Consider the following 26,654-nt stretch of genomic DNA (forward strand, 5'->3'; position numbering starts at 1 on the left):
TTTAAATAATAAATCAACTCCACAGCTGATTCCAAGTGATCAAGGGCTTAGGACGTTCCAATTCAGTCCATTGCAGTTTCCGCCAGTAGTGGGCACTCGTGCATCGTAAGCAATGACGTACAGTACATCCGAGTGAATGAGACGGAGGGAAGTTAGCGAGTGAAGGGCATGTCAATTTTGGACAGGAACGCAGCCCAGGGCTATGCAGTTTCGGGTACTTCTTCGCTGTATTCTCGCTTTTTGCTCACAGGTTTCTCTATAGAGCTCCCCCTACAGCTTCGGAATAGATATTTGACAACACTGTCGAAAAACTCGTTGGCGACTCTCAGATACCAGAGGCTAGTAGATCAACAACATCAAAGCAGATGGGCCATTCTTTAAAACGTCTTCTTCATTCGGGTTCGAACAGCGTGAGGGAGCGCAATAATGACAGAATTTTAGCTTCTTTTTTTTTGCCGTAAAGCAATTCGTTACATCGCGAGACCTGATATCATGCGATACTTCCTGACGCTGCGGCCGGCGGCCCGCTGGCTCAAAGTTGCAAGGGTGGTTTTTCCACTCACAGGCGCTTGGGGGGTGCGAGAGGACCACCATTCAACCCGAAAAAAGTCATATAACTATTCCAATGACTCCGAAGCTGTTCGGTTAAGGTAAAAAAGTTACTTAGTTCACCTTTAATTCAGCTCAAAATATCTAACATTGGGTGTCTTTGCCGACCTCTTGTGGAAAAATATATATATAACATGAAATTCCATAACTCTTGCCACTAGATGGCCTAATAGCTCTATTTGGAGCAAATTAGTTGTTTCTGCTGGGTCCTAAAGTCAGTTCATTTCAGTATGCATTCATTCAGATACACATGTAGACATTATAAAAGAATTTTTTGATAAAGTTTTAGCATTTTTAGTTAGAATTTTGAGCATTTTTAGGGTTTTCTATGTGTACTGAAGCATTCCTCGCATTCCATTCATTCCTATGAGGTCAAATTGACCCACAAGGGGAAATATTTGATACTTTTTTTTTAATTTCAACCTTAAAACTCCTCGAATCCATTCAATTTGTTTTGTGTGTATTCGTGGTTTAACTGATTAAACATATTTCTCTAAACTAAGTTCAATACAGCCATTAAAAGTTTTTATATAATAAATTCTTAACTTTCTAACTTTTTATGGATATACCATTTTGATAAATAAATTATATAAATTGTATATATATATATATATATATATATATATATATAAAGTATACTTACATTAATTTGTTTGAATTTCATTGTAAACAAACATGAAATGGAGTAGGAGATTTAAGTCAAGTCAAGTCAAGTTTATTTGTATAGCGCTTTTCACAATACAGATTGTATCAAAGCAGCTTCACAGTATTAAATTAAAATAATACAACAAAGTTTGTTTCAAGAGGAATTTATTGATTGATAAAATTTAATTAAATATCCCCAAAATATCCCCAACTGAGCAAGCCAAAGGCAACAGTGGCAAGGAACCGAAAAACTCCATCAAGTGACCTAATGGTGTCCTAAAACTCCATCAGGTGACCTAATGGAGAAAAAAAAACCTTGGGAGAACCCAGGCTCAGTCGGGGGCCAGTTCTCCTCTGGCATTTATGAGCTAGAGGTCGGATTGTAATTTGAACTATAGGATTATATGAATGCCTGGCTGAAGAAATGCGACTTTAATCTAGTTTTAAACTGGGAGAGCGAGTCTGAGCAACGAACAGTATCAGGAAGACTATTCCAGAGTTTTGGAGCCAAATGTGAAAATGCTCTCCCTCCTTTGGTGGTTCTGGATATCCTAGGTATGACCAAAAGCCTTGAATTTAGTGATCTTAAAGAGCGCGATGGATTATAGGGCGATAGAAGATCCGTTAAATAGACTGGAGCTAAGCCGTTTAGGGCTTTATAAGTCAGTAGCAATACCTTGTAATTAATACGGAACTTTATAGGTAACCAATGCAGTGATGATAAAATCGGTGTTATATGATCATATTTTCTTGATCTCGTAAGAACTCTAGCAGCGGCATTTTGAACTAACTGTAGTTTGTTTATTGAGGATGCAGGACAACCAGCTAATAAAGCATTACAGTAATCTAGTCTCGGGGTCATGAATGCATGAACTAACTTTTCTGCATCAGAAACTGATAGCATATTACGTAGCTTAGCAATGTTTCTAAGGTGGAAAAAGGCTGTTTTTGTAACATATGAAATATGATTTTCAAAAAACAGGTTCCAATAGAGTATAACACCCAGGTCTTTTACTGTAGAGGATAAAGTAACAGGACATCCTATGATGTTAAAGTTGTATTGTGCAAGGTTTTGTGGGCGGTTTTTTGAACCGATAAGTATTACCTCTGTCTTGTCTGGATTTAATAAAAGAGAATTACGCGTCATCCAATCTTTTATATCTTTAACACACTCTGTCAATTTGGAAAATTTTGCGGTTTCATCCGGCCGTGATGAAATATATATTTGAGTGTCATCAGCATAACAATGGAAACTAATTCCATGTTTCCTTATAATATTTCCAAGTGGCATCATATATATTGAGAATAACAGAGGGCCTAACACAGATCCCTGCGGCACTCCATAGTTTACTGGAGTTATGATCGATTTTTCTCCATTTAAATAGACAAAATGGTAGTGGTCAGATAGGTATGATTTGAACCAGCTTAGTGCTTGTCCTTGAACACCAGTATAATTTTGTAGTCGATCTAAGAGTAATGTATGATCTATAGTATCGAACGCAGCACTAAGATCAAGTAAAACTAGTATTGAGATACAGCCTTGGTCAGAAGCTAAAAGTAAATCATTTGTGATTTTAACGAGCGCAGTTTCAGTGCTATGATGCGGTCTGAATCCAGACTGAAACTTTTCATAGATATCATTTTATCAGTTTCTGCTCATTGCACCATGACATTAACCATTAATTTAGCGCAAATAATCTGCTGAACTTTTCATGCCCTTGTCGGTACGTGGGAAGCGGTCCTGACACAATGATCGTTGTTTCAGGCGATGTGCTGCGTACCGTATCGATCAGATTCCTGAAGTCTTTTTTCAGAATCTCCGTCTGGCGCAGCCTGATGTCGTTCACTCCCGCGTGCAGGACCACAGTTCCAACGCACTCGTCACCGTTCAGGATCTCGGGAACGCGAGAAGCGATTTCAGAAACACGAGCACCAGGAAAGCAGTGACTGTGCACCTTACTTTTACCTAACGTAGCGTGTACGTGCCGAACGATGGAATCGCCGATGATCACAGCATCGCGTTCTGTTTCGCGAAGAGGGGAGAAGCGGTTTTGTGTGGATAACTCGAAAACCGGGAGGGTCGGAGAAAGTCTTGGTCTAAACCTGACTCGCGTCTTCCGCTGCAGAACCACCCAGGCTTCGTGGTGGCGTGTTGGAGCCGGAGTGAACGAGACCATGGCTGATCGCGACCGATGCTGAGGAACGCACGGAGTAGACGCGGTCGGAGTCAGCGGGTTAGTAACGTTAAACACTGATTTGTGTGCATCGGCGCGTGATGTTTCAAGAGCCAAACACCGGTCTCTCAAGTAAATGTAGATTTACTCTTGCACATAAATGCGGTTGTTTGTGCAGTATGTAGCCTATATTACCATAGTGTCTGGCTAAGTGTGTCCTGACACAAAATTCCATAAATGATGGTCAGCATCAAGATTGAAAACAGGGATTCTTTATTTTTTGTGGAATTCCCTAATTACAAATTCACAAAATTTCCGTTAATTCATTTTGTTTAAAAAACAACAACAACGACAATGACATTAAATCCATGTTTGTTTAACCGTTCAGCACCGTTGTCAAAAATTAAAAACAAATAATACATTCCTTTTTGTGCCCCACACCATCTCTTTGCACATATACAAATTTAGTCATTCAGTAGTAAAACTAAAAATAAATTATAGAGGTTCCTAAGACTGTTTCTGTTTAACTTAGTGTTCATGTGGCCGTATCCAGTGTTGGGTGTAACTCATTACTGAGTAATTCATTACTACAATTTAATTACTTTTCCCTTGATAAAATAAAGTACGGGATTACTTTTTATTTTCCTCTTTAAAAAAAAATAAAAATTAGAGTTACTTCTGATGTAATACTGTATAGAGTATAGAACAAATCTATATAAAACCATAATGGATTTAACATAATTTGTATGTAACCTTCTCCTTTTAAATACTATGGTCAGTTCAAGAATCATTTATGCAATTTTATATCATTTATTTGAAAGAATTAAAAGAGCAGCTTCGTCTATCCTTGTATTGTTCAATTGGTCAATGTTGTTACTGTATGGGGTTTAGAAAGTATTTAGTAACAAGTAATGCAATACTTTTTTAGAGAGAGTAATTAGTATAGTAATCTAATTACACTGTTGAAGATAATATTAACAGGCTAATCAATTACTTTGTTAGAGTAACTAACCCAACTCTGGCCTTATTGACTTTTAAATATTGATATACTGTGCTCATTAACAATCAGTACCCTTGAGTTTTATTTTGATAAACAATGATCTGATATACTCAAATCAATTGGGTGTAAAATAACCTAAATGTAAGGGTTCATGAAATTTCATGTATTTTACTGATGGTGTTAGTTAATGAGATTATTGAAAAGCAAAATGTTAACAACCTAAACCCTTATGTGCTCACATACTCTCTTGAAGTTATTTGAGATGGCACAATGAGAAACTACTAAGACAGCAGAAAAATAGTGCATATCCAACAATCTGAAAATTCTTCATTATGACAGTCCCAATATCATTTTACATTGATATGTAGTCAATGTGACCCCATCTATATACAATCAATATACTGTCAAACAATAGGAAATATGCAAATAAATAATGTGACAAAAGTTCTAACAAAGTGCTAACCGTATGGATGAATGAATACCTTAAGATTTTGAAAGACTGTTTATATTATGTAATTATGTGTATGCTTAAAACATGTATTTAACATTTTCTTGTATATTATAAATGTAGTTCCATTGCCACTGTAGCACAGTCTGCTATAAAACATACCTGACTGAATCTCTATGACTTAATGATCAATTTCTTACATTTTTTCAGATATAAAAAGTGGCTCTGTACTGGTGGCACATACACAATTTACTTAAGAAAAATGTAGCATTGATTTAATATGGGTGACTTTTTTTTCACATATTCACATGGGATATAACAAAAACCCAGAGAATGATGAGTAGACGTATGGATCAGCATAAAGTCCTGAAGCTTGGTCTGATGGTAACTTAACATAAACAGTGTCTCCAACTTGTAAGGGAAGCACTGCACTCCCTGATGCCTGATCAAGGTAACTTTTTTTGTATTCATCATATGTATACATTACTGGCTCATTGTTCCTGTATAAGGCCACCCATACATTGTTTCCTTTGCAATTAACATGGTAGACAAAGTAGTAAATTCCAGGTATTTTGCAAGTGAAGATGCCAGTTTGAGAGTTGTAATTCTGGTTGCCATTATGCAGAATCTTGCTGAAAACAACAGGTTGCCCAACTGGAGGAAATGGGGTTGTCAGCAGAGCTGTAAATGCTGGCATCTCTAGGCCATTCCTACCAATAATGGCTCCTCCAGGCTTTTCTTTCTTGTAACCACCTTTTGCCCCATCTAGCCCAGGACCACTCTCAGGAAGGATTTGCCCGATAAACGGAGCTTGAGCGGGAGGTCCAGGTAGGCCAGGTGGGCCAGGAGGACCAGGTCTTCCAGGTTGACCTGGGTGCCCACCCATTCCAGGTATACCAGCAGGACCTATTGGGCCTGGAAGCCCTGGTTTTCCCTCACCTGGCATTCCAGGTTTTCCTGGTGGTCCATAATGCCCTTTTGGGCCTGGTAGACCAGGTTGGCCCATTGGTCCTGCTGGACCCATTAATCCTGGGATTCCCGTAGGCCCTGGATGACCCTTGTCTCCTGGAAATCCACCTTCTCCTTTTACACCAGGCTTTCCAGGGGCTCCAGGTAGGCCAGGTAGGCCTTTGTGTCCATTTTCACCTTTAGGTCCTAAGGAACCAGGTAAGCCTCTCGGTCCTAGTTGCCCCGATTCTCCTGGGAATCCTGGCTTGCCTGGATGTCCTGGGGGCCCTGGTTCACCTTTTGGACCCAGTTGTCCCTTAGGTCCTACTGCACCGCCCTCTCCTTTTAGACCAGGGAAACCAATGCCTCCAGGGGGTCCCATAAGACCTGGAGGACCCGGGAGGCCACTCTGCCCTGGCGGTCCAATCATTCCATTAAGGCCACCATGACCCTTTTCACCTTTAGGGCCTTGAGGGCCAGGCAAACCACCATGCCCCATATCACCTTTAGGGCCAGGATATCCAGGCTTGCCAAACCCAGGCAAGCCTGGGCCCCCAGGTAAACCAGAAAGACCTGGTTCGCCCCTTCCACCTGGGAGACCTGGTTTCCCTGGTAAGCCATCCAAACCAGGTTTGCCAAAGCCTGGTTGTCCCGGTGGTCCTATTTGTCCTCTCTCCCCTGGGACTCCTGCCAATCCTGATTCTCCAGGTGCACCAGGTTTACCTTGCCCTCCAGGAGCCCCAGGTAGTCCATTCAGTCCTGGCTTGCCAACTCCCGGTAGTCCTACTTGTCCTGGTGGTCCTGGAGGTCCAGAAGGTCCCTTTATACCTGGCAGTCCTGGGAAACCAATCCCATTCTCACCCTTTGGCCCTAGGGGACCAGGGATCCCAGGGAATCCCTTTTGTCCAGGTTCTCCACGAGGACCAGGTTGTCCTGGAAGACCTTGTCCACCTGGTTTCGCCACACCTGGTAGACCATGTGGCCCTGGAAGACCTGGAGGTCCTGGCATTCCTATCGGCCCTTTACCACCAAATGGCCCCAACTCACCCTTCGGTCCTGGTAAACCTATACCTCCAGGTTTTCCTGGCAAACCTGGCATTCCTGGCTTTCCAATTCCAGGGAGGCCTGGTAGACCTTGTGGACCAGGTTTGCCTGGAGGCCCTGGGATGACATGACCAGGAAGTCCGGGAGGTCCCTGGGGCCCTGGAGGCCCCTTAATACCAGTCTCACCAGGGGGACCTTTCTCTCCTCTTGGAATAGTTTCACCTGAAAAGAGTAACCAGTCAGCACTTCAGAAACACTGGGTAAATAAGTCAATTAATGTATTTCTATGTTCTTGGATCAAATTATATTCAGTATATCAATTGTGTGTATTCAACCTAATGAATGAATACAGTATAGCTAAAATGAGATTAAACAGAAATTTACTATGAATAAATTGCACAAAAGAGACACGCCCACCTTCCCAGAACAAAAAAAAAATCTGATGAAAGGTGATTTCAAGAGGTAAACCCATCAAAAAGATTGAAAAATGTATTCATGTCAGTTAACATTTGTCAACATTACCATCACAGTTCATTAAAATGAATTTTTAAAGGTAACAATATTCCATCTAACCTATAAATTAATATGATATCATGAAAGCTACACACGAAATTATTATAAAAGAATTAGCAAAAATACTAACCTTTTCCTACAATAGGTTTACCCATGTGCATGGGTATCTGTGGACGCTCTTTTCCATACTGAGGAAGCAAAGGCATCTCATTTCCATATGGCATGTGTGGCATTTCCTTTCCATGGTAATGGTGTTGGGGTATCCCTTCATTGCCATGTGGCAGGAGAGGTAACTGAGGCAGAGGCTGGTGCTGTTGAGGCAGTGGCTTGTGTCCATAAAATGCACCTGCATGGATATGATGTAGCAGACACAAGTGCTCCACCAGTACAAACAAGTGGGCAGAGAGGAGAGGCCCAGCCATGTCCTGTGGAATGTAGAATAGGAGAGAAGGTTAGTAGCCTTGGGAAAACACAAAAAAGCTAGCGATAAGGGCCTACACCAAAGTGTAGTAAAGCACTTCTATGCCTTACTCAAACATTACTAAGTATATTGTTGTTCTCATTGCTGAATGATGTTATTGATTCTACAGTGGTTACAGTGTGTCAAAACACTGTAATATCACCATCAATTAATTGTAGTCATGAAGTTAGTCATATTGTAGTCATGGAGTGTTTAATATGTATGTATACATCTCCGTGTTAGGGGGCAGCAGAGCAAAATAAGAGCAACAGGTTACTTATTAGTTTATCATCGTTAGTATGATTAGGGAAAACTAAATGATAGGACAAAATGGCTTAGCGTCCCAATACGCTGGACAATTACTGTGTGAGAACCACTGGCTCGCCTTAATGGTTTAAAATGTCAATATTTTCACTATTGCGATGTGAATATACTGTATATGCATTTACATGCACGTTCTTAAGCCGATTATGCTTCTTAAGACGACAATATGTGTGGTCACATAAACGTGTTAAACCATTTTCCTTTATCGGCAAAAGGTCAGACACGGCTTAAGAATAAACAGAGCTAGATTTTTCCCCATTTCCCTGATTTCGCACGGCATGTAAACACCTTAACGCACATTCTGTCAGCATATTGAAGTGAGCATCTGTGACATGACAGGAAAGCCTACTTAGGGCTGGTTCACACAGAATGCGATTTTGCTGTTAAAAACAGCAGGTCAGTGGAACGGAAAAGGGCAAGGTCTAGAGACATGTTTTAATTTTTTTTAAGTTGAACTTATTTTAACTTGAGCCCAGCGTTTTCGGAATGCCATGTCATGCACGAGACGCGAGCGCAACGGTTAAAGACGTCTGCCGAGCACGTGTTTACATCGAAAAACAATGGAAACGAAGCGCAGTAGAATGGAAAATCATGTTCTGTGTCAACGGTCCTTTATTCGGCGGGTTTAAGTGCATTCAGCCACAGCGAGTGTTTCACGGTAGGGCAGGAGAAATATTGCAAACTCCGACTTTTTCTTGACCCAAGAAATATGGAAAATGTGTTCTCATCTCGTGCAGCCAAAGGACAAGTGGTACAGTTGTAGTTAACTTCAAAAATGAGAGGAAAATGAGTCTGTGCAATGTGACATTTTGAAATACATTCAAAAATGACATTCTGGGGTTGTAATGCTTTATTTAACATCACAACTCACATAATCAACAGAATAGGCCTACTCTGATTGAAATAGCCTACATGGATGCTTAAGGTTTGATGTCACCACCGGGAATAACCTTCTTTTCTTTTTTTTTACGGTCTTGTAAACGCAGTTTACTTTCATTGGCAGGTTAATGATTTGCATGCAAACTAGTAAATCAGGTTATTTCAATAAACTGATTTTTGGTAGTTATCAGCATATTGGTGTTCATGTAAACGTGCTCATTGTTTGCAACAAAATCAACCACAAATTATGAATGTCAGATTATTTTTTATATTGTCAGTATATCTTCAAAATCATTTGTAGAGTGGCAGGTGCTACACACAGCAAGGAACAGTGCAACGTTTAGTGTACTTGCATATAATTTTGTTAGTATTAATCGCATACATCTATCCTTCTTCTAGCCACTACTGACTGGGCAGCAGAAGTTTCCAAACATCTATTAGGTTTTCTTAACATGCAAAATTGGACTGTGATGTATTCATCTTTCCCATGTCAAGTTATGGAAGCTTTTTTGCAGCTGTGTTTCAATAAATGATCTAGGGAGGTTGCCTTAACATCTAAAAGATTCCATTTGTTTTTATAGCAAATAAAGTTTCATAATCCTTTATTAAAAAAAAAATTTAAAAAAAATTCTTCATGACATGATCCCATTTATTCAATATTTTTCAAGTTAATTCAATGCCTTCTGCCCTTTATACAAAGGTGCCTATACAAAGACTGTATTTAGTCCATTTAATTCACATGCAGAACAAGGAAAAGTCTATTATTTAAAAAATATATCAATACATAAATAATATAAAAGTTTTTTTTTTAAATTGAAAAAAAAAATGTTTTTCTTAAATTAAAAGGGCTTGTCAAATGTTATTTGTATAAATGGAAGAAATGACCCTCCAAATTCAAATCAGCCTCACATAAGCCAAATTAAAACTGATTGTACATTATATCTTATATAATCTATGCCAAACTATAGGCTTTATTATTAATCAATACGAAAAACATATAGAAGTTTCTTAAACGAATTATTCATTTAAAAGTGTGATTTTTGTTTGCTGTAACAGACCTACACATTTGTTATACTTAAACATGACCACTAGAGGTAAGTAACTTCCCACAAAACAGATATAAACCCTGTTTCTCGTCACTATTCACTGCTTTGTATTCAGTGTTGTTTAGAAAAAACATAAATCTTACAAAAATTCTAAATTATCACACAAATACCAATAAAGCATAAAAGATGTAGACTGACACTTTTACAAAACTTTTACAAAACTACACAAATGCACAAAAAGGCCCACCTATTGTCAAGCCTCATTTTCAGAACACTATGGCACAGACAACTTGATTTATTTCTTCCTTTTTTTCGTTTATTTTGTCTGTTGCTTGAGAGCCATGTCCTTTCAGGTCTGTCCTGAAACTCTGATGAATGGGAAACCCAGCCACCCAGCCGGCAGCTGCGCTAAAATCCAAAACGCAAGCCTAAACCTAAGCCGACCCCAGAGTGGAGGGGGCATCTTGCTTTGATTGAGAGTGGAAAAAAAAACCTGGAATGCTTTTTACGGAATCGGTTTTTGATTCTAATACATACAGACATATTGGGATCAGTGTGTGGGTGGGATGCCAGAGCTTTGATTCTCTTTTGTGAGCTACTGTAATCAGAGATCTTGATTGATCTAGCATGAATAGAATGAAAAGACTAAGTAACACATAAACCATTTTTCTTGGGACGCTGCCAGCCAGGTTGATTGCGACTCCAAAGATACTTTCCACCTCTTCCACATATTTAAACCATCTACAGTATCAAACCTCACTCTATATTCAGTTTCTCTCAGGGAGAGAGCACACCTTTATGAGGCACGTGATTTGTAACGTTATTTATATATGCATTAACAACAATAATGAATAGAAAATCCACTCTATTATGAACAGTGCCAACAATACAGAAGCAAAATAAGTATTTTAAATATTTTACAAATGCTGAAAAAACGTAAATGTAAATTACAGGATTGACACTTGGAATCAATTATCAATATACAGTATTCAAGAGCAATCACTTTTCAAACTGAAAACATACATTTTAAACAGATTAACTTCACAATTGATTTAAATTAATAAATAATTTATCTAATTATTTATTCAAAAGATAATTGATCCCTTAATCTTAGTTTTAGTGGCATTCCTATTTATTACAACTTTGACATTCATTCCTTCATTCATTAGTTCGCTCATGCAATCATTATGCACCCAACCCAGACACGTCATTCTTCAGAAATGATTTTCCAATTTTCCAGAGATATGTTTTCAGAGGATTTTGTGTCATTCTTAGTTCGGAAAAACAACTCTTTCTCTGTATTCGACAAGACTGGCAAGTCAAAGTGAACAACTGGTCAATGTTCTCTATATCCCCCCCATTAATTGTGGACATAAAAACACATTCCATCGGAAACATTTCTCAATTACCGCTGGCCATGTCTGAAAAGTGACACAGAATATCACAATCAATAGCCCTCATTTGCATCCATGATACCCACCAGCATTAATCTCAAATGAGATGTCGAAACAATCTCAAGAGAAGCATTTCAGGAGAGGTCATGGAGAGAAAAAAACATGGCTCATAAAAGCTTCTGTTCATTCTGAACTCAACAACTCTGTTCACAACCAGGCCCAGTCGAATCTCCGTGATTATCAAATTCACAAGGCTAAAACAAGCATCTCACGTTGTTCCCTCTGGCCTACATCCGATGTTCAATGAAGGTCAAACGAGAAATATGTTGACAAGCGAGGGTCAAAACCACAAGGACTAGCATGACGGAACAACAGCAACCCTACACGTCCACTGCAGAGAGCAGGAATCAATGTTCTTTTTGGCCAAAATTTGCAACCGCAGCATTTGTCTGCTTGGTTTCATGCCACAGCTCTGTTATCGCCCTGCCCTGATTCTAATATAATCAAATTTCCATTCCTCCTTTTCTGACTGCTTCCAGATGTGCCGTCAATTCACAATAAACAAACAAAGGAGAGCATGCTGGGTGTCAACCATATAGTTGATGCTGACATAATACGATGATTATATGCTCAGCCTTGCATTATTTGGGCCTATTCAGCTCTGAAGCCTTTGCTTTTGATTTCTGGCTACAGTGTCCAATTTACAGCAAAACATGTTGAAATTGTTCAAAGAAATAAAATGATGGTTTGATTATTTTATAAAAACACGGTGAAATTCTGACATTTTTAAGTGCAACTTAAAGTTTGTGTCCAAAAGTTAGTCCACATGTTTTGTATGTGCCCTTACTATGGACATAAACTGGGGGCTCGTCCGGGATCTGAACCCAGGACTTTTTGCATTGAGACTCTTTCGTGGTTCCCATGTTCAAGTAAAACCTGTAAATTTCAGAATATTAAAACATATCAGTGCCTGGTAAATTCATGGAGATTAACTCTTTCCCCACCATTGACAGAATTTTTCGTCATTTATGACAAAACGCTTTCATACCACTGACGGAATTTTCTGGCTTTCCGTGTTTTCATAGTTATTAAACGCTATTACGCTATTACGCAACTTCTGAAAGAGTACTGAATCTCGGGATCAAAACATGCAAAAAAAGGAGCAAAATCAAGCGATAAAAGCATTGCTTATGCACGTTATAATCTTTGGAAAAAAATTCTCAGCTTTCTGTTGAAAAATATAGCTTTTTTTATTAAATGTACCCACATTCAAGTGTTGATTAAAAAGAATGCATGAAGCTATGCTAGAATAAATATTTTTTGGTTTAAAAGCAGAGACTCTGTTCTTTCTTTGATTTCATGTTCATATATTCATGCAACAAAATATTCAAAATATAAGTGAAGATTTTCAAAAATATATATGGTGATGGCTGGCAACTTCTTAAAAAAAATAAAACAGTTGGGGAAAGAGTTAATAAAACCTTATATGTCGTGAATATTTTCATATTGAATATACATTTTTCTACTTAAGCTCTGCTCAGTTAATTACAAATTAATGGAAAGGCCATGGAAAAGTAATGGAAATTCATGAGCCAAAAAGGGAACCCTGCACTTTTTCCCCAGGTTGCTCAGGAGTGATAGTCAATGTTATAAAATGACCAAAAAGACACTTTGGATGAAAAGCACCCGTAGCATGCCAACTAAACCCAATGAGATGGAACAGATGCAAATGATCTCTATTTTAAAAAATATTTTTTTTTTTATAGTTATTATAATTTTGTACAGTTGCATTCCTGTAGCTCAAACAGTAGAGGATGGCGCAAGCGAAACAAAAGTCATAGGTTCAATTCCAAGGGAATGCCTGAACTGATAAAATCATTGATTGCAATATAAGTTGCTTTGTCCGCAAAATGCATAAATGTAATTATTTTTTTATTTTATTTTTTATTATTTTTTTTTAAGAGAGGTTCAGTTTAGGGTGTTGTTCTCCATGCTGTCAAATGGACTCATGATGCAGTGTTTTGTAGATTCTCTTTCGGATCTGGCTACTGAATTTGAACAGCCTTATGATGCTTTACAGTCAGCATGAACGTGATAATGAGGTGCCGACAGTAAACAGCAGCAGATGCCAAAAGACACACTCACCCACCCACACACCACTCCGTGTTCCCACCCTACCAATTACTACAGGTCTTGCTTTTTCTGGAAATGGGAAGAGTGAGAGAGAGAGAGAGAGAGAGAGAGAGAGAGAGAGAGAGAGAGAGAGAGAGAGAGAGTTTCATGACATTTCTCCCATGAAACAGACATAACTACAATTCTCTCACATACACATTTACCTACTCTTAAAAATAAAAGTTCTTTACTGGCATTTGTGGCTCCATGAAGAACATTTCCATAGAATCCATGGAACCTTTCAAATGCACACAAGGTTCTTTATAGTAGAAAAAGGTTCTTTAGATTATTAAAATGTCCTTTACATTAAGAAAGAAATGGTTCTTTAAGAACTGTTCACTGAAAGGTTCTTAATGGCACAAAAATTATTCTTCTATTGCATCACTGCTATGTATATATAAAGCTAGTTAAAAATACTAGCCTACTCACTAACCCAAAATATAACCCTACTCATATACACCAAAAAGAAACCTTGCATTTTTATAATGAAGTAAGTCATAAGTTACACAATATGAGCTGGGCATCGTACTGGTATTCAGTAGTGTCGTTCTCGTGTGATATTGCACAGATACACTGAGGTGGAGTTGCAGTTATTCCTCAGGACAGCGGAATGCAGAATCAGCTGACAGAACGCACCGTCCGCCAGAACTGCTGCCTGCTGTAAAACACATTCTCTCGCTCACTCAGTAGCTCGCACTTCTCTCTCAGGTTGAAGGGAAGATTTCCATGTAACCATATGTTTTATTCTATGGGGAATAGGATATTTTGGGCAGTATATAAACCATTATAAGGTAGCAGAAAGCCACTCTGTTTCCTCCATATAAAAATGGAATTAGTGCAATTTGCGCCTGAAAATGTCAAGAAAAATACTTCTTTAAAAAAAAAAATATATATATATATATATATATATATATATATATATATATATATATTTATCTCAGGCACTTGGTACCAAAACTTATTTTCAAACCAGACAAGACTATCGCTTAGATTCTTGTGTGCCTTGTGATAAGTTAAATGCTGTAGTAAAATAATATAAAATCCATTTCTCTTTCAAAGCATGTTTTGTTGACTGAGCATTCAGATCTGCTACTTTCAAATTTTTTTGGAGTTGATTGTCAACAATCCAAATATGAGGCTAATGGTTTTACTGGGCTATAACACACAGACATATTTTATATTGGAATTATTTTAATATTTTTATGGTTTTTATTAATATTTTAAATGAGCTTTTATTTTTATATTTTCCATTTTCATTTTAAATTCAGTTAAAGTTTCAATTACTTTGCTGTTTTTGTCATTTTTATATATTTTTAACATGCCTTTATAGTTTTTCATTAAATTGTATTAATTTTAGTACTTCAACCTAAACTAAATGACAATTACAAATTTTGCCTCGCAACTTACTGAAGTCAAATATATTTAACTTTTTTTATATTTTTATTTTATTTCAGTTAATATTTATTAAGTAACATAATGCATGGTTTTAGTTTTAGTTAACGAAAATAAATTTAGGAGTTTAGGGAAAAAATGACAAGCATGTAAGTGAAAGCATATAAAGGCAAAAATAAGATATAATTTGATTTGACTTAAATTAGTATTTTAATATAATGGTAATTAGTTGCTATTTCGTGGCTGTTTTCTTTTTTGCTTTTTTTTTATGTTTTCTTTTTTGGTAAAAACATTAACTTAACTAAACATTTTACCCAAAATTCAAATAAAATATTTGTTTGCTCCTTCTGCAGAGTACAAATTCTCGCAGGGCAAGCTAAATATCCACCAATGACACCTGTGCAGTCCTTTAGGTCCAATCAATTTCCTAATCTCTATAATTATTGTCTGAACACTTTATCAGCAATGTTAGATGGCGTCAGATGACACTCATTGTTCACACAGACACTGATGCTGGTGATTTATACATCAGTGCAAACACAGGCCAGGATCAGCGGTGTTCTGGTGCATTTGTGAGTGTTTACGTGTCAGATTCCAAGCCCACGTCCCCTAGTTCTGCACATGCTCAGAAGCGACCAAACAAGAGACCCGTCTGAAATTAAAAGTCTAAAATCCACAAAAAACTCACTCATATAAGGTGTTACTGCAATTCTATGGCTGGTTGTGATGTCATAAAACATAAAAAAAAATACTAAGCTTATGAATATTAGTTAGGTTCTGTACAAAAAACTATTTCAATAGCTCATTACATATAAAATGTATTGACCAGTTTAATTCCTCAAAAAAATTATCGTGATTTTAACAGTAAAAGACTGTAAAAATGCGACAATGAAAAACTGTTACTTGGTTAACAGAAAGTTTCCTTACTATACACGGTAAATAACTGTGATAGTTCTAATGGTACATTTAATGTAATTTTACAGTAAAATACCGTTAAATTTACAGTTTTTGGAAGTGAAAACGAACAAGTCATTGTAGAATTTACAGTAAAAAACAGTAAATTGACATTCCCACAATTCCCTGCATGACACTTCACATTTGATGTATTTTTGTTTAAATAACTGTTTCGTTGTAGTTCTCTTAGTTTTTTTTTTTTCTAATCAGTTATGAACATTAGGGTTTTATGTTACATTTAATGTTGTTAAATTAATGTTTATTGTATTTTAAAAATTTCATGTGTGTTACCATGATGGTGTTTAATGTTTGTGTGAATGACACTGTGCATTAACTTTCTTGTGAAAGAACTGCTTGTGATGAGCTTTGATTGATCATGTGACTGTCATTACTGCTGTGATTGTTGATTGTCAGTGTATTACAGTGGTACAAAACAGATATTAATACTTCAATAGGTCAGTAAATTAACATTATATCAGATAAAGAAATACGGTTTATTACTGTAAATTTTAAGTTAAGTCTGTAAAACCTAAAATGTTGCTACGGTATTTTTACGGTAAATTTCTGGTAACCACAGTTTTTTACAGTGTAATGGTAATGTTTTTATTATGGTGTGGACATGATGCCAGTAACTGTTAAGAAATCTCTATACCAAGATCAAACTGCTTCCTATTATACAGTACCTGTATATTTATGACACACACTTTTCCAATTATTCCAAGAAAAGTACTCATAATAAATGCATAAATGTTTGATCAGACCCAAGCCTTTTCAGCCTTGCAAATATCTGGCGTCTTAGAAACCAAATCGAAGCACAGAGCCAAACCTCTCTTTAAACAGAGAACTGTTGGTCCGCCACATTTTGGTGTTCGTGTTTCCGCACAAAGCTGATTTGACATGAGAACCTTTTGCCAGGGAAGACCTGTAATTCTATAGTCTACGATGGAGAAGATTTGTACGGTACACAGCTTTTGGCCTTCGGATAGAGGTCAGCACAATAGCCGCATTCATGATCCAAACTGCAGTACGTGGTAGTAAAAACAGTTGTTTGATTTTTTTCCAAATAATACGCATCACAAAATAATTCTATGGAACCCAATCCCCCCACAACCCTACAAAATCTCAAGCAAGACTTGCCTTCCTTCTATTTCCTTTGTTCCCTATTTGTGTAAGAGTGCATGGCTTTCATTCAGATCAAAAACAAAGTTATAAAACATCAATCTGTTAATGGCCGGAGGGAAGTGAGGGAGGAGCATTCACAGGTCAGGCTACGTCTGTGACTGTTTAATGAATCAGGCTGCTCAAGAAAGTTCCAAATAATGGAAGAAAGAGAGACCGCAGGGTTGCGAGGTTCAGAGGGTCGTTCCATGGAGATTAAAGATGCTCCGCAGCTAAACAACTCTGAGAACACAGAACTAGCTCTTATTCGGAATTGGTTCCGTTTGGTTCCAAAATACAAAAACAAATCAAAAACACCAGAACCGTATGATTGGATCTAATGATTCGCTCACTGACTGAATCAGAATCGTTTCGAAGGGTTCTTCACTGAACTCAAAATCTATTTTAAAAAAAAACCCTCACTGTGCTATGTGTATTTAACTCTTTCCCCGGCAATAATGGAATTTTCCGACTTTTCACTGTTTTACGGTATGTGTTCCCTACATTCTATTACACATCTTCTGAAAGAGTCCTGAATCTCCTGATCAAAACACAAGCAAAAATGGAGAAGACACAAGCGATAAAAGGATTGCTTATGCAAGTCTTGCAAAATGCGATTTCTTAGCTTTTTGTTCAAAATGTTGCTTTTTTTTATTAAACTTTCCCACATTCAAGCGTTGATAAAAAAAAAAAAAAAAGAATGCATGAAGCAGTTGTTGTTGTTATAAAGCAGTCGCTTTGTTCTTTCTTTTGATATATTGCATGTTCAGATATTCATACAACAAAATATATTTAAAAAAAAATGTTTTGTTAAAATATTTTTAAAATGCTGGTGCTGGCCGACAGCGGCAAAAAAAAAAAAAGCTCTGACCGGGAAAGAGTTAAGGCTTGTTAGACTTATACAAACTGGTTGTTTACATGACAATATGTTAAATATACACATTCAGAACAGTTTTCTTGTAATGGTACTTTAATTCTGAATAAATATATTAATATTTAACAAAAATGGTATTGTTTTTGTTTAGTATATTTCTTAATAGTGCTGTCAAATGATTAATTGCGATTTATCGCATCAAGCATAAAAGTTTGTAAATATATATATGTGTGTGTGCACACACACACAGACACATGTATATATACAAACTTTTATGTTAGATTTGTCAGCACTATTTATTTATTTAGTGTATAGTTTGGACAAATTATTGTTCAAGTTCTACAAAATTAGAATTGGAATCATTAAGGAACAGGAACTGGATTTGCGATATGGAATCATAAAATTTCTGGCTATTATTAAAGTGGCGCTATGCAGTTTTGCAATTCTTCGGGGAAAAACTTGGGCCCGCCGGCCCAAAGTGTAGGGTGTTTTTTTCCGCTCACAGGCGCTTGGGGGGTGCGAGAAGACAACCATTCAACCCGAAAAAAGTCATATAACCATTCCAATGACTTCCAAGCTGTTCAGTTAAGGTAAATTAAGCTAAAAAAAAAAACTGCATAGTTTCCCTTTAAAGGCATATTTCACCCAAAACTGAAAATGCTGTCATCATGTACTCACCCTCAAGTTGTTTCAAACCTGCATGAGTTTCTTTCTTCTGCTGAACACAAAAGAAGATATTTTGAAACATGTGAGTAATCAAACAGTTGCTGGTCACCATTTAACTCCATAATATGAAGAAGAAAAAATACTCTATAAGTCGTAGGAGTCCATCCAGAAACTGTTTGGTTACCGACATTCTCCTTTTGTGTTCAACAGAACAAATTCAGGGTGAGTAAATGATGACAGGTGAACTATCCCTTTAAGAATATAGTTTGAAATAAAATAGAAAAACAGTAGATAGAATCTTAGATAGAGACATATCAATAAATGGCTTCCTTGAAACTAAGTACTGTGAAAAAAAACTTAATCACTAACAATCATCAAACTAAACAAATAAGACAATCATTTTTACAAACACAAACTCTACAGATACCAAAACATATTCTGGATTAAGACATACAGCGTCCCTGGTCGAATTGCATTGACAGTTTATCTATTTAGTGATCAATGTCAAGACCGGAGTGGAAAAAACTGTATTTTTGCAATCCTGTTGGACTAGAGAAAAGGATCAAGAGGGAAAGGTTAGGAAGAAAGATTGCCAAGAACCAGAGCTTTGCCCCAGTGTCCAGAGCTGTTCGTGTGCCCACAGGAATGGATCTTCTGAACCCTGGAGACATAACATCCAGCACTGATCGCTGTAGGAAGCTGGGAAAATCACACACAGCCGCCCTCCGGCTCACAGCCATGCCCAGTGCCAGGAAAATCAAAGTGAAACTAAAGTGAATGTGGCTCTATAAATATACAAACCCTTGAGCAGAGCTGGATAAAGTCTCTTGCACAACAGCAGGTGTGGCATGCAGCAGGATATGAGTTAGATTCAATCGGGTGTAGGAATCCACACTTATATTCAATCCAAAATTAAATACAAAATGTGCCACTTGGGTTTCTTATTAGTCAAGATTAAAATAAATAAATAAAAATGTAAATTCCCCAGAAATTTAAAGACCGTTTATAATGCTATATATAAAATACAAAAATAATTTCTTAAATAAAATAAACAATTCTCTGGGTTCCCAACCCTTGTGACAAATTACTTTTCATGAATTTTCTAAGACTTTTCTATTCGTTTGTGACTGGAAAACACTTGCCAATGAAATATTTCCCACCCAAGGATGACTAAATTTATATATATATATATATATATATATATATATATATATATATATATATATATATATATAATAAAAAATAAAAAAAATCATATTTTATTAAATACAATTTTTTTTTTCATGCCTTTTCCCTCATTAATATTAACAATGGAAACCCCTACTCCACAATCTACACAAATCCAAGAAGATGGATAACCCAAAAAAATAATCAAGCTGCATCATCAAGGAACATCTATCATGAACTGATATTACTTTCCTCTGCATGTAAAATCCCATTCAGATCAATATCAATACTTAAAGCAATATTTCAAGTCACTTATTTTATTATTCATTTCCCTCCTTGACAACATTCATTACATATGTACAGCACTCACCTCTCTCTCTCTCTCTCTCTCTCTCTCTCTCTTGGCCTCTCTCTGTCTCTGCCTTCTGTTTATCTCTCTCTCTGAGTGAGAAGTGAAGGACGAAGGAGATCCAGAAGTCAGAAGGAGAAATGTAGTTAAAGGCTTCAGGCAGCGTGGTTTCCACTTTTATGGGCAGGTAGGAGGGGCAAGGCAACTCCTCAAAGGAGGGGAAAAGAAAAAGAGAGAAAAACGCTCACGTAAGCCTCCACCCAGGGCGTTGATGCAGTAGCTATTTGGTTCAGTTATGACATTTACCCACAGTAGCCTATTATATTTACTTATTTAAGCCATTTAAATGCTTTGTATTTGGAAATAAAGTTTCAGAATATCAGCCGCAAGAAGATAAACTTCACCATTTAAAGTGTGATATTGATACCGTTTAGTTAATATTGCGTAACTTAATTTTTAGACACAATATTGTCAGTACATCTGTCTATTGCCCCATGAATAATGAAAAAAAATTCCAGTTCATCTCGGAGCAAATGTTTCGTTCCTGAATGAATAAGTAAACTTAAGCGTTTTGAAGTATTCGAGTAAATGATTCAATGACTCACTCATGGGCTTTCGGAGGACACATTCTCAAGGTAGGAAGGCATCAAGGCACGTCCGAATCCAATGTTAGCTTCACTTCCTGTCTCCATCTGATTTTGATATCCCACAATCCCGTGCTTTCCGTTCTGTGACAGTTGAGCTAAAAAATAAAGATCTGAAAGTTGCGTTTTTGACCAACGTTTTCCACTTCTGATGACATTTCTAGCGAGAAATTACTATTGTGGTAATTAAATATTTCCAAAGTTATCACCAAAGCTTGCGCTATTTTGCTGTAGATCATTAAACAATAATGCTGCCTCAAAAGTCTATCTGAAATCAGTTTCGTGACGAACCTTCGTGCACAAACGCTGCATACAAAGTCATTGTCTTTGGCCCGCGAGACAACAAATCAGCTGCCTAAGATTTCGGATATAGCCATAGTCACTTGTTGCACTCCTGAATGAATCAGAATCTGTCCGGTGAATGATTTGTGACAGTGATTTAATTCGAAATAGCATAATACCATACTATTTCTGCCATGTGGTCTATGGCAGAAATATAAAAATTGGTATGCTGTTCCGAATTCAGTCAGTCATTTTTATTTATTTATGAATGAACGAATCATTACTAATTTTATTCAGATTCTGACTCACTCATAAAGATAGTCCTTTGTCGCCACCTACTGGTGTAATGACGTAATCTACAGAAAGCGTCACTGAAAAATCCCCACATCTCATTTATCTAAACATTATTTAGGGCTTCCTTGTTAGTCTATTTGCTACGCAGGTCTTGTATTCATTCTGTTTTGATCTAAAGCCATATTTTTCTCTGTCTGAGATCCATAACTTATACAGTTATTCAGGCCCGGCTCCGGCTTTGAGATGTAAGGTGGGCCAAGTGACATTCCTGGTGGGCTGGAGTTTTAACATTATTTAAATTTTTTCTCTGAAGCATATTTTGTAACTTTATTTTATTACAAAAGGGACAAGTCTTAAAATGGACTCTATATATAAACACAGAGTTTACTGGTTACTTCCCCTGCCAAACTTTTCACTTTAGTTCATTCCAACTAATGAAGAAATTACAAGCAAATGCACTAATAAAAACAAGAGAATAAATCAAATAAACAGATTTCAGGTAGTATTCAGGTACGAAATACACTATATAGACTCTCTTCTCCTTCACTCCCTTGTCTGGTCTCGTCCCTACGAACGCATACAGACTCTAGCCTGATACCTGCATGCCTGTACTTCCCCGCTTCAAGGATTCCTTACCCGAATGCCGTCTTCTGTCATCCGTCTTCAGCCACCTGTCATCCACCTACAGCCTGCTGCTCTCTCTCCGTTCATCAACAAGACACAGACCCGTATTATCCAGCTAAGTCCTTCATCCATTCTGTCTCTCTGCCACAAGCTCGCCTGTCTGCATAACTGTTCGGATCCGTGCCACTGCTCAATAAAACTGTTTACGTATCACTTACTTGTCTGCTTCTCTCTGTATCTTGACAGTCTGTGTGTGCATATACTGTATACACACACACATATATTTATACATACACAGAGCCGCCTTAACCTAATGTTAGGCCCCGGGGCTGAGAGGTTTTGTAGGCCCCCCATCCCCTCGATTTAAAGAGTCTCATTTAAAAAAAGTGTAATAGCCTATCTATAGGTAATCTACATCACAAAATGCATTAGTTTCTTTCGAGACCTACAACAGTGATTTTTTTAAATATTGTTTTTCATTTTAATATTGTTATTAACATATCACTGAGCACATAAACACAAGACATTTTATTTAACAACCACACACAGCAACTAAATTTCAACTTTATGAAAATGAGAAGCGATTTTCGCGAGCGACGACCAATAGGAAAGAAGCCTTTCAGTGGAGCTCAGCTCCCGTCACCGTCTCGAGTGAAATTGCATGTGAATCGGCAAGACCGAAGAGTTCAAGGGCGATTTCACTGTTTTATATGATTTGACTGTAACTAACCACAAACATGGATATAATAAAATGATGCATGGAAAAGAAACTGTCGACAGTCTCAGTGAGTTTAATTCATACATTTATAGTTCGAGTGTTGTAGTTTTATGATGCAAGTTTAGCACTGCTGCAGTTCATTTTACAGTGCATTATGTTGACTATTAGGGACAAGAAAATGTATTAGCCTATTTGTCAAATTCGGATGACGTTTTAGTAATTGATGACAGTATGAGTGAGTTTAATTTGTAGATTGATCGATCGTTAATCTAGTAAATGATTTAATCCCTGAACACTGCTGTGTGGTAGATATAAAAACACTCTCCCAACAGCATACTGTTTCTTTTGAGCCTAATTCCTAGTCAAATTAAAATGATATAGTTGTATAATATCACTTGTGGTGGTGTTTTGTATAGATGTGGCCAGACGAGCAGTCTCGCCTCATTCGCGCCGCGGGACCTCTAGACGCGCGTAAACGCATCTTTACAACATTGAAATCACTCGCGCCAGACGCTCTATTCGCGTTTGGTGTGAACGCACCTTAACAATAACATTAGAGCGACAGCACTACCAACACCCACAAGCGACTAGCGACATACAGCGACAAAATCTGACAAGTTAAAACAATATGACCTTTTCAGCTCATCATGAACCTGAACATGGGAGGCCCCTGAACTTGGGAGGCCCCTGGGCTTCAGCCCAGGTAAGCCCGTGCATTAAGGCGGCCTTGTACATACATATATGTCATATATATACATATATTATGTAAACAAAAACTTTTATGTTAGATGCGATTAATTGTGATTATTCGATTTGACAGCACTAATATTAATCGTATTAAAGCTAAATAAGTTATTCAGTCAAGAGCAGATTTGAGCAGAGTTTTTTATGTTCTTATGTTATTTAATTAATATTAAAAACACAAGACAGCAGCAGGTATATTACGCTACTGTCACTTTAAGACCAAATCCGCGGATTTGACAAACACCAGACTATTTACGCTCATTTAGACTTTTTTTTACTCAGTTTAGACTGTGCTTACAAGGATACTCGCCAAAATGGGAGCCAAAATTGAGTTTCTTTCGAGTCTTCTTGCGCTTAAATGGTTTAAAATCGTTTGAATGTCTATAAAGGGACGTTCTAATACCGCTGTCTAGTTTCTAAATAACAAGCGGATCTTTGATTCCAAGCGGCCGAAAAAGCACAAACTCCCTCAAAATCTGGAGCTGAATTGTTCATCGCTCCAATTTTGCAATCGGTTGTTATTTGGCGTGGGGCCAGATGTTCTGTTCATTAATGGATTGTTAATATTCTGTTTCCTGCTGTAAGATGAAACGACTTTAATCTGTGAGATTGGCAGTGAATCCGGTGACTCACGCTAACAGGTGGATGTAAACCTCCGGTTATTCCCTTCTGTTCTTGAGCTGTTGGACAGTGTCAACGGACTGAAGGCGTCTGGATTATTTCTGCCACAGCGGAAAAAGCAAATTTTAAAGAGGCGAGATTTCTTGACATTTGTTCAAAAACAACTAAAAAATATTTGACCTGAAATTGAGTTTGTTTATTTATCATGAAGAGAGTGAATGAGACTTAGACAGCTGTTGATTCGATTAATTTCCCCCTCCATTTCAGAGACAAGAGAACACTGTGTCACCAAGCCATGTGTTTTCCAAAGCGTGGCAAAAATCTTCCTTTTGGCAAAACCAAGTGCCAGATTTTCAAGCAGCAACATTCCCTTTCAGCGGATTATGCTATTGTGTTTTGGAATGTTGCCTTGTATGGCGGGATATTATTTGCTTTTGCCGCACACAGCCATACACACCCACCGTGTTTAATCATGTTGTTTGGATTCACAATGGCGTAAATGGCGCGATCTTGCCCAGTGCTCATATTAATACTCAACTGAACAAGTTAAGAATCATTCTTATGTGGTGAAACTATTTTATACTGACTTACAGTGAGGGTAGTTCACATTCTTAAAATTCATCTTTAGATAGAATTGGCAATGCAACAAGAAAATTGACAAGAAAATACTGTTTCAGTCTTTATACTTCAAAAGTTCATATTTGATTCAACTTCTGTTTCAATGCAAGTAATTGTGAAATTTACTAGCAATTTCAGTGATAGGGCAACAATGCCGTAAACTCCTTTCCCCATGTTTTCATGGGTCTAAACAGATGTTGACATGCAACAGTCAATTTAAAGAGTTATTATAGGCAGGTGTTCAGGCGAGTACCATTGCAATCTCACTTGTTTCCCTTCCATCTTTTTATGGATGATTCTTCAGTTAGGTGCACTATTTACTACTTGAAATATTAAAGAAATTAACTGTTTCTAACTGTAATATCACATGAGCTAGACTATGAATCTGGTGATCATGGTGGCCTTGATTAACCCTTTCATGCATAAATTATGACAACCTCAGTCAGGATTTGTTTTCTCATTTGTTTATTTTGCTCTTAGGGCATGAAAAACAAGATTTGGACTTTTATTTGTATTTTTTACACATATTTGTCAAAGATATTTTCAGATGTCCACTTGACTGGACAGTATGTGTTTTTGGTTTTAACTGAAGAGATACTGTAATAAACAGTAAAAACACAGCAATACTGTGTGTATTTAACATACCAATAAATAAAATGATATAAAATCATTTGAAAAATATAAAATATATACCAAAAATATAATGCAGCTTCAAACGCAATTGAGTTTGTTCCTGTTCGACCAGGACATGATGTTGATGATTCCATCAAAGATCACTACATCTGGTGAAGGTATACTCTGTGGAAAACCCTAGCCTGACGTCGTCATACTCAGATTCTAGTCAGAATTATGAGTCTGATACTGCTCCATTCATAGACAGTATAAGAAATGGACACAGCGACCCCATAGATTTCAACGGAGAAAAGTTAAGTCAATTAGAAGCAATCACTTCCTGATGGCTGAGCGTACTGCGCAGACTCAAACTGAGCTTGACGACGTAGATGTGACGTGAGCAACCTGTCTGTCTTCTAGTAGCTGTGCCAAGAAAAATCTGAATCATTCCCTTCCGAATCTTGCAGAGACGGAGAGTGTGAGTAGGAGCTGTCCATGAGCTAGGAGCAGGATCAACTTTATGACTCTCTATGGGCTTCTCCCTTGACTTTATCGGACGTTATGCCTCCACGTCCCCCCGAATGCCCGTGAGCTTCTCCTCCTGTCCATACGGTAATCTCTCTACTGTGCGACAGAGAGTCGCGTGGTTATGACGCAATCGTTAGCCTATTTTTACAAAAACTGCTTCTACGGGGCCATAACGTAAGATACAAGGTAATGGAGCCTTTTATACATTGTCGTGTTTCTTTATAAATAAATAATGGACAAATAGAGTCTTTAAACACCTCAAATGTAAAGTTATTCGCTGTCAAAGTGACGCCAAAATGAATGGGAGTCAATGGAATGCTAACAGCAGGTGATGGCTTGCTAACCAATGGCTGCCCCCAGGGAAGGTACGCTTTCCGGGTGCTGGATTACCCCCTTGGCTCCATTGGGCTGTGATTATGGGGCGTGTTTCAATCGGACCAGGAAAGAAAACATCTCTGCACTCAATTGGATAGACCTACAACCAATCAGAGCAACGGAGTAAGAGACGAATGTTGAGCGACGCATAGACAAATGCCTTGATCGCGGTTCTCTGTTCCTCTTTTAAAATGAATGCGCTGTTGATATCTTCTATAACAGACACAATGACGGAATCTACACATGTCAGTTCTCCAGTGGCAGCCATCTTTGTTGTAAACAAATTCAACCCAAGCGCTCTTTGGTGACTTGGATGATTATGTTACTGTTGATCATCTGTCCATCATTGTATAAAGCCCACCCTGAGAATTTGATTGG

At 37.5% G+C, this 26,654-nt stretch overlaps 1 protein-coding gene across 2 annotated transcripts; it reads right to left on the reverse strand.

Annotated features, from left to right (window-relative positions):
- Positions 1 to 3,680: 3,680 nt before the first annotated feature.
- col8a1b (collagen, type VIII, alpha 1b) lies at positions 3,681 to 20,366 on the reverse strand. 2 transcript variants are annotated; one of them, XM_082138020.1, is made up of 3 exons: positions 20,238 to 20,366; positions 7,512 to 7,806; positions 3,681 to 7,090 (listed from the first exon to the last, which is right to left on the reverse strand). In XM_082138020.1, exons 2-3 carry the CDS (start codon positions 7,801 to 7,803, stop codon positions 5,181 to 5,183), a joined length of 2,202 nt encoding a protein of 733 aa, XP_081994146.1. In that variant the 5' UTR covers positions 7,804 to 7,806; positions 20,238 to 20,366; the 3' UTR covers positions 3,681 to 5,180. The 2 variants fall into 2 exon arrangements, with proteins under 2 accessions (XP_081994146.1, XP_081994145.1); XM_082138019.1 differs by lacking the exon at positions 20,238 to 20,366 and adding an exon at positions 11,571 to 12,838.
- Between the last annotated feature and the right edge of the window lie 6,288 nt (positions 20,367 to 26,654).

This window comes from Leuciscus leuciscus (assembly GCF_965113295.1).
Source record: "Leuciscus leuciscus genome assembly, chromosome: 15".
NCBI lineage: Eukaryota > Metazoa > Chordata > Actinopteri > Cypriniformes > Leuciscidae > Leuciscus > Leuciscus leuciscus.

What these genes read in the sequence shown, in the direction of transcription:
- col8a1b (XM_082138019.1), bottom strand. An exon ending in TAAACCTATTGTAGGAAAAG is followed by an intron (nt 7,091 to 7,511) that starts GTTAGTATTTTT and finishes TACTCTTTTCAG; the next exon opens with GTGAAACTATTCCAAGAGGA.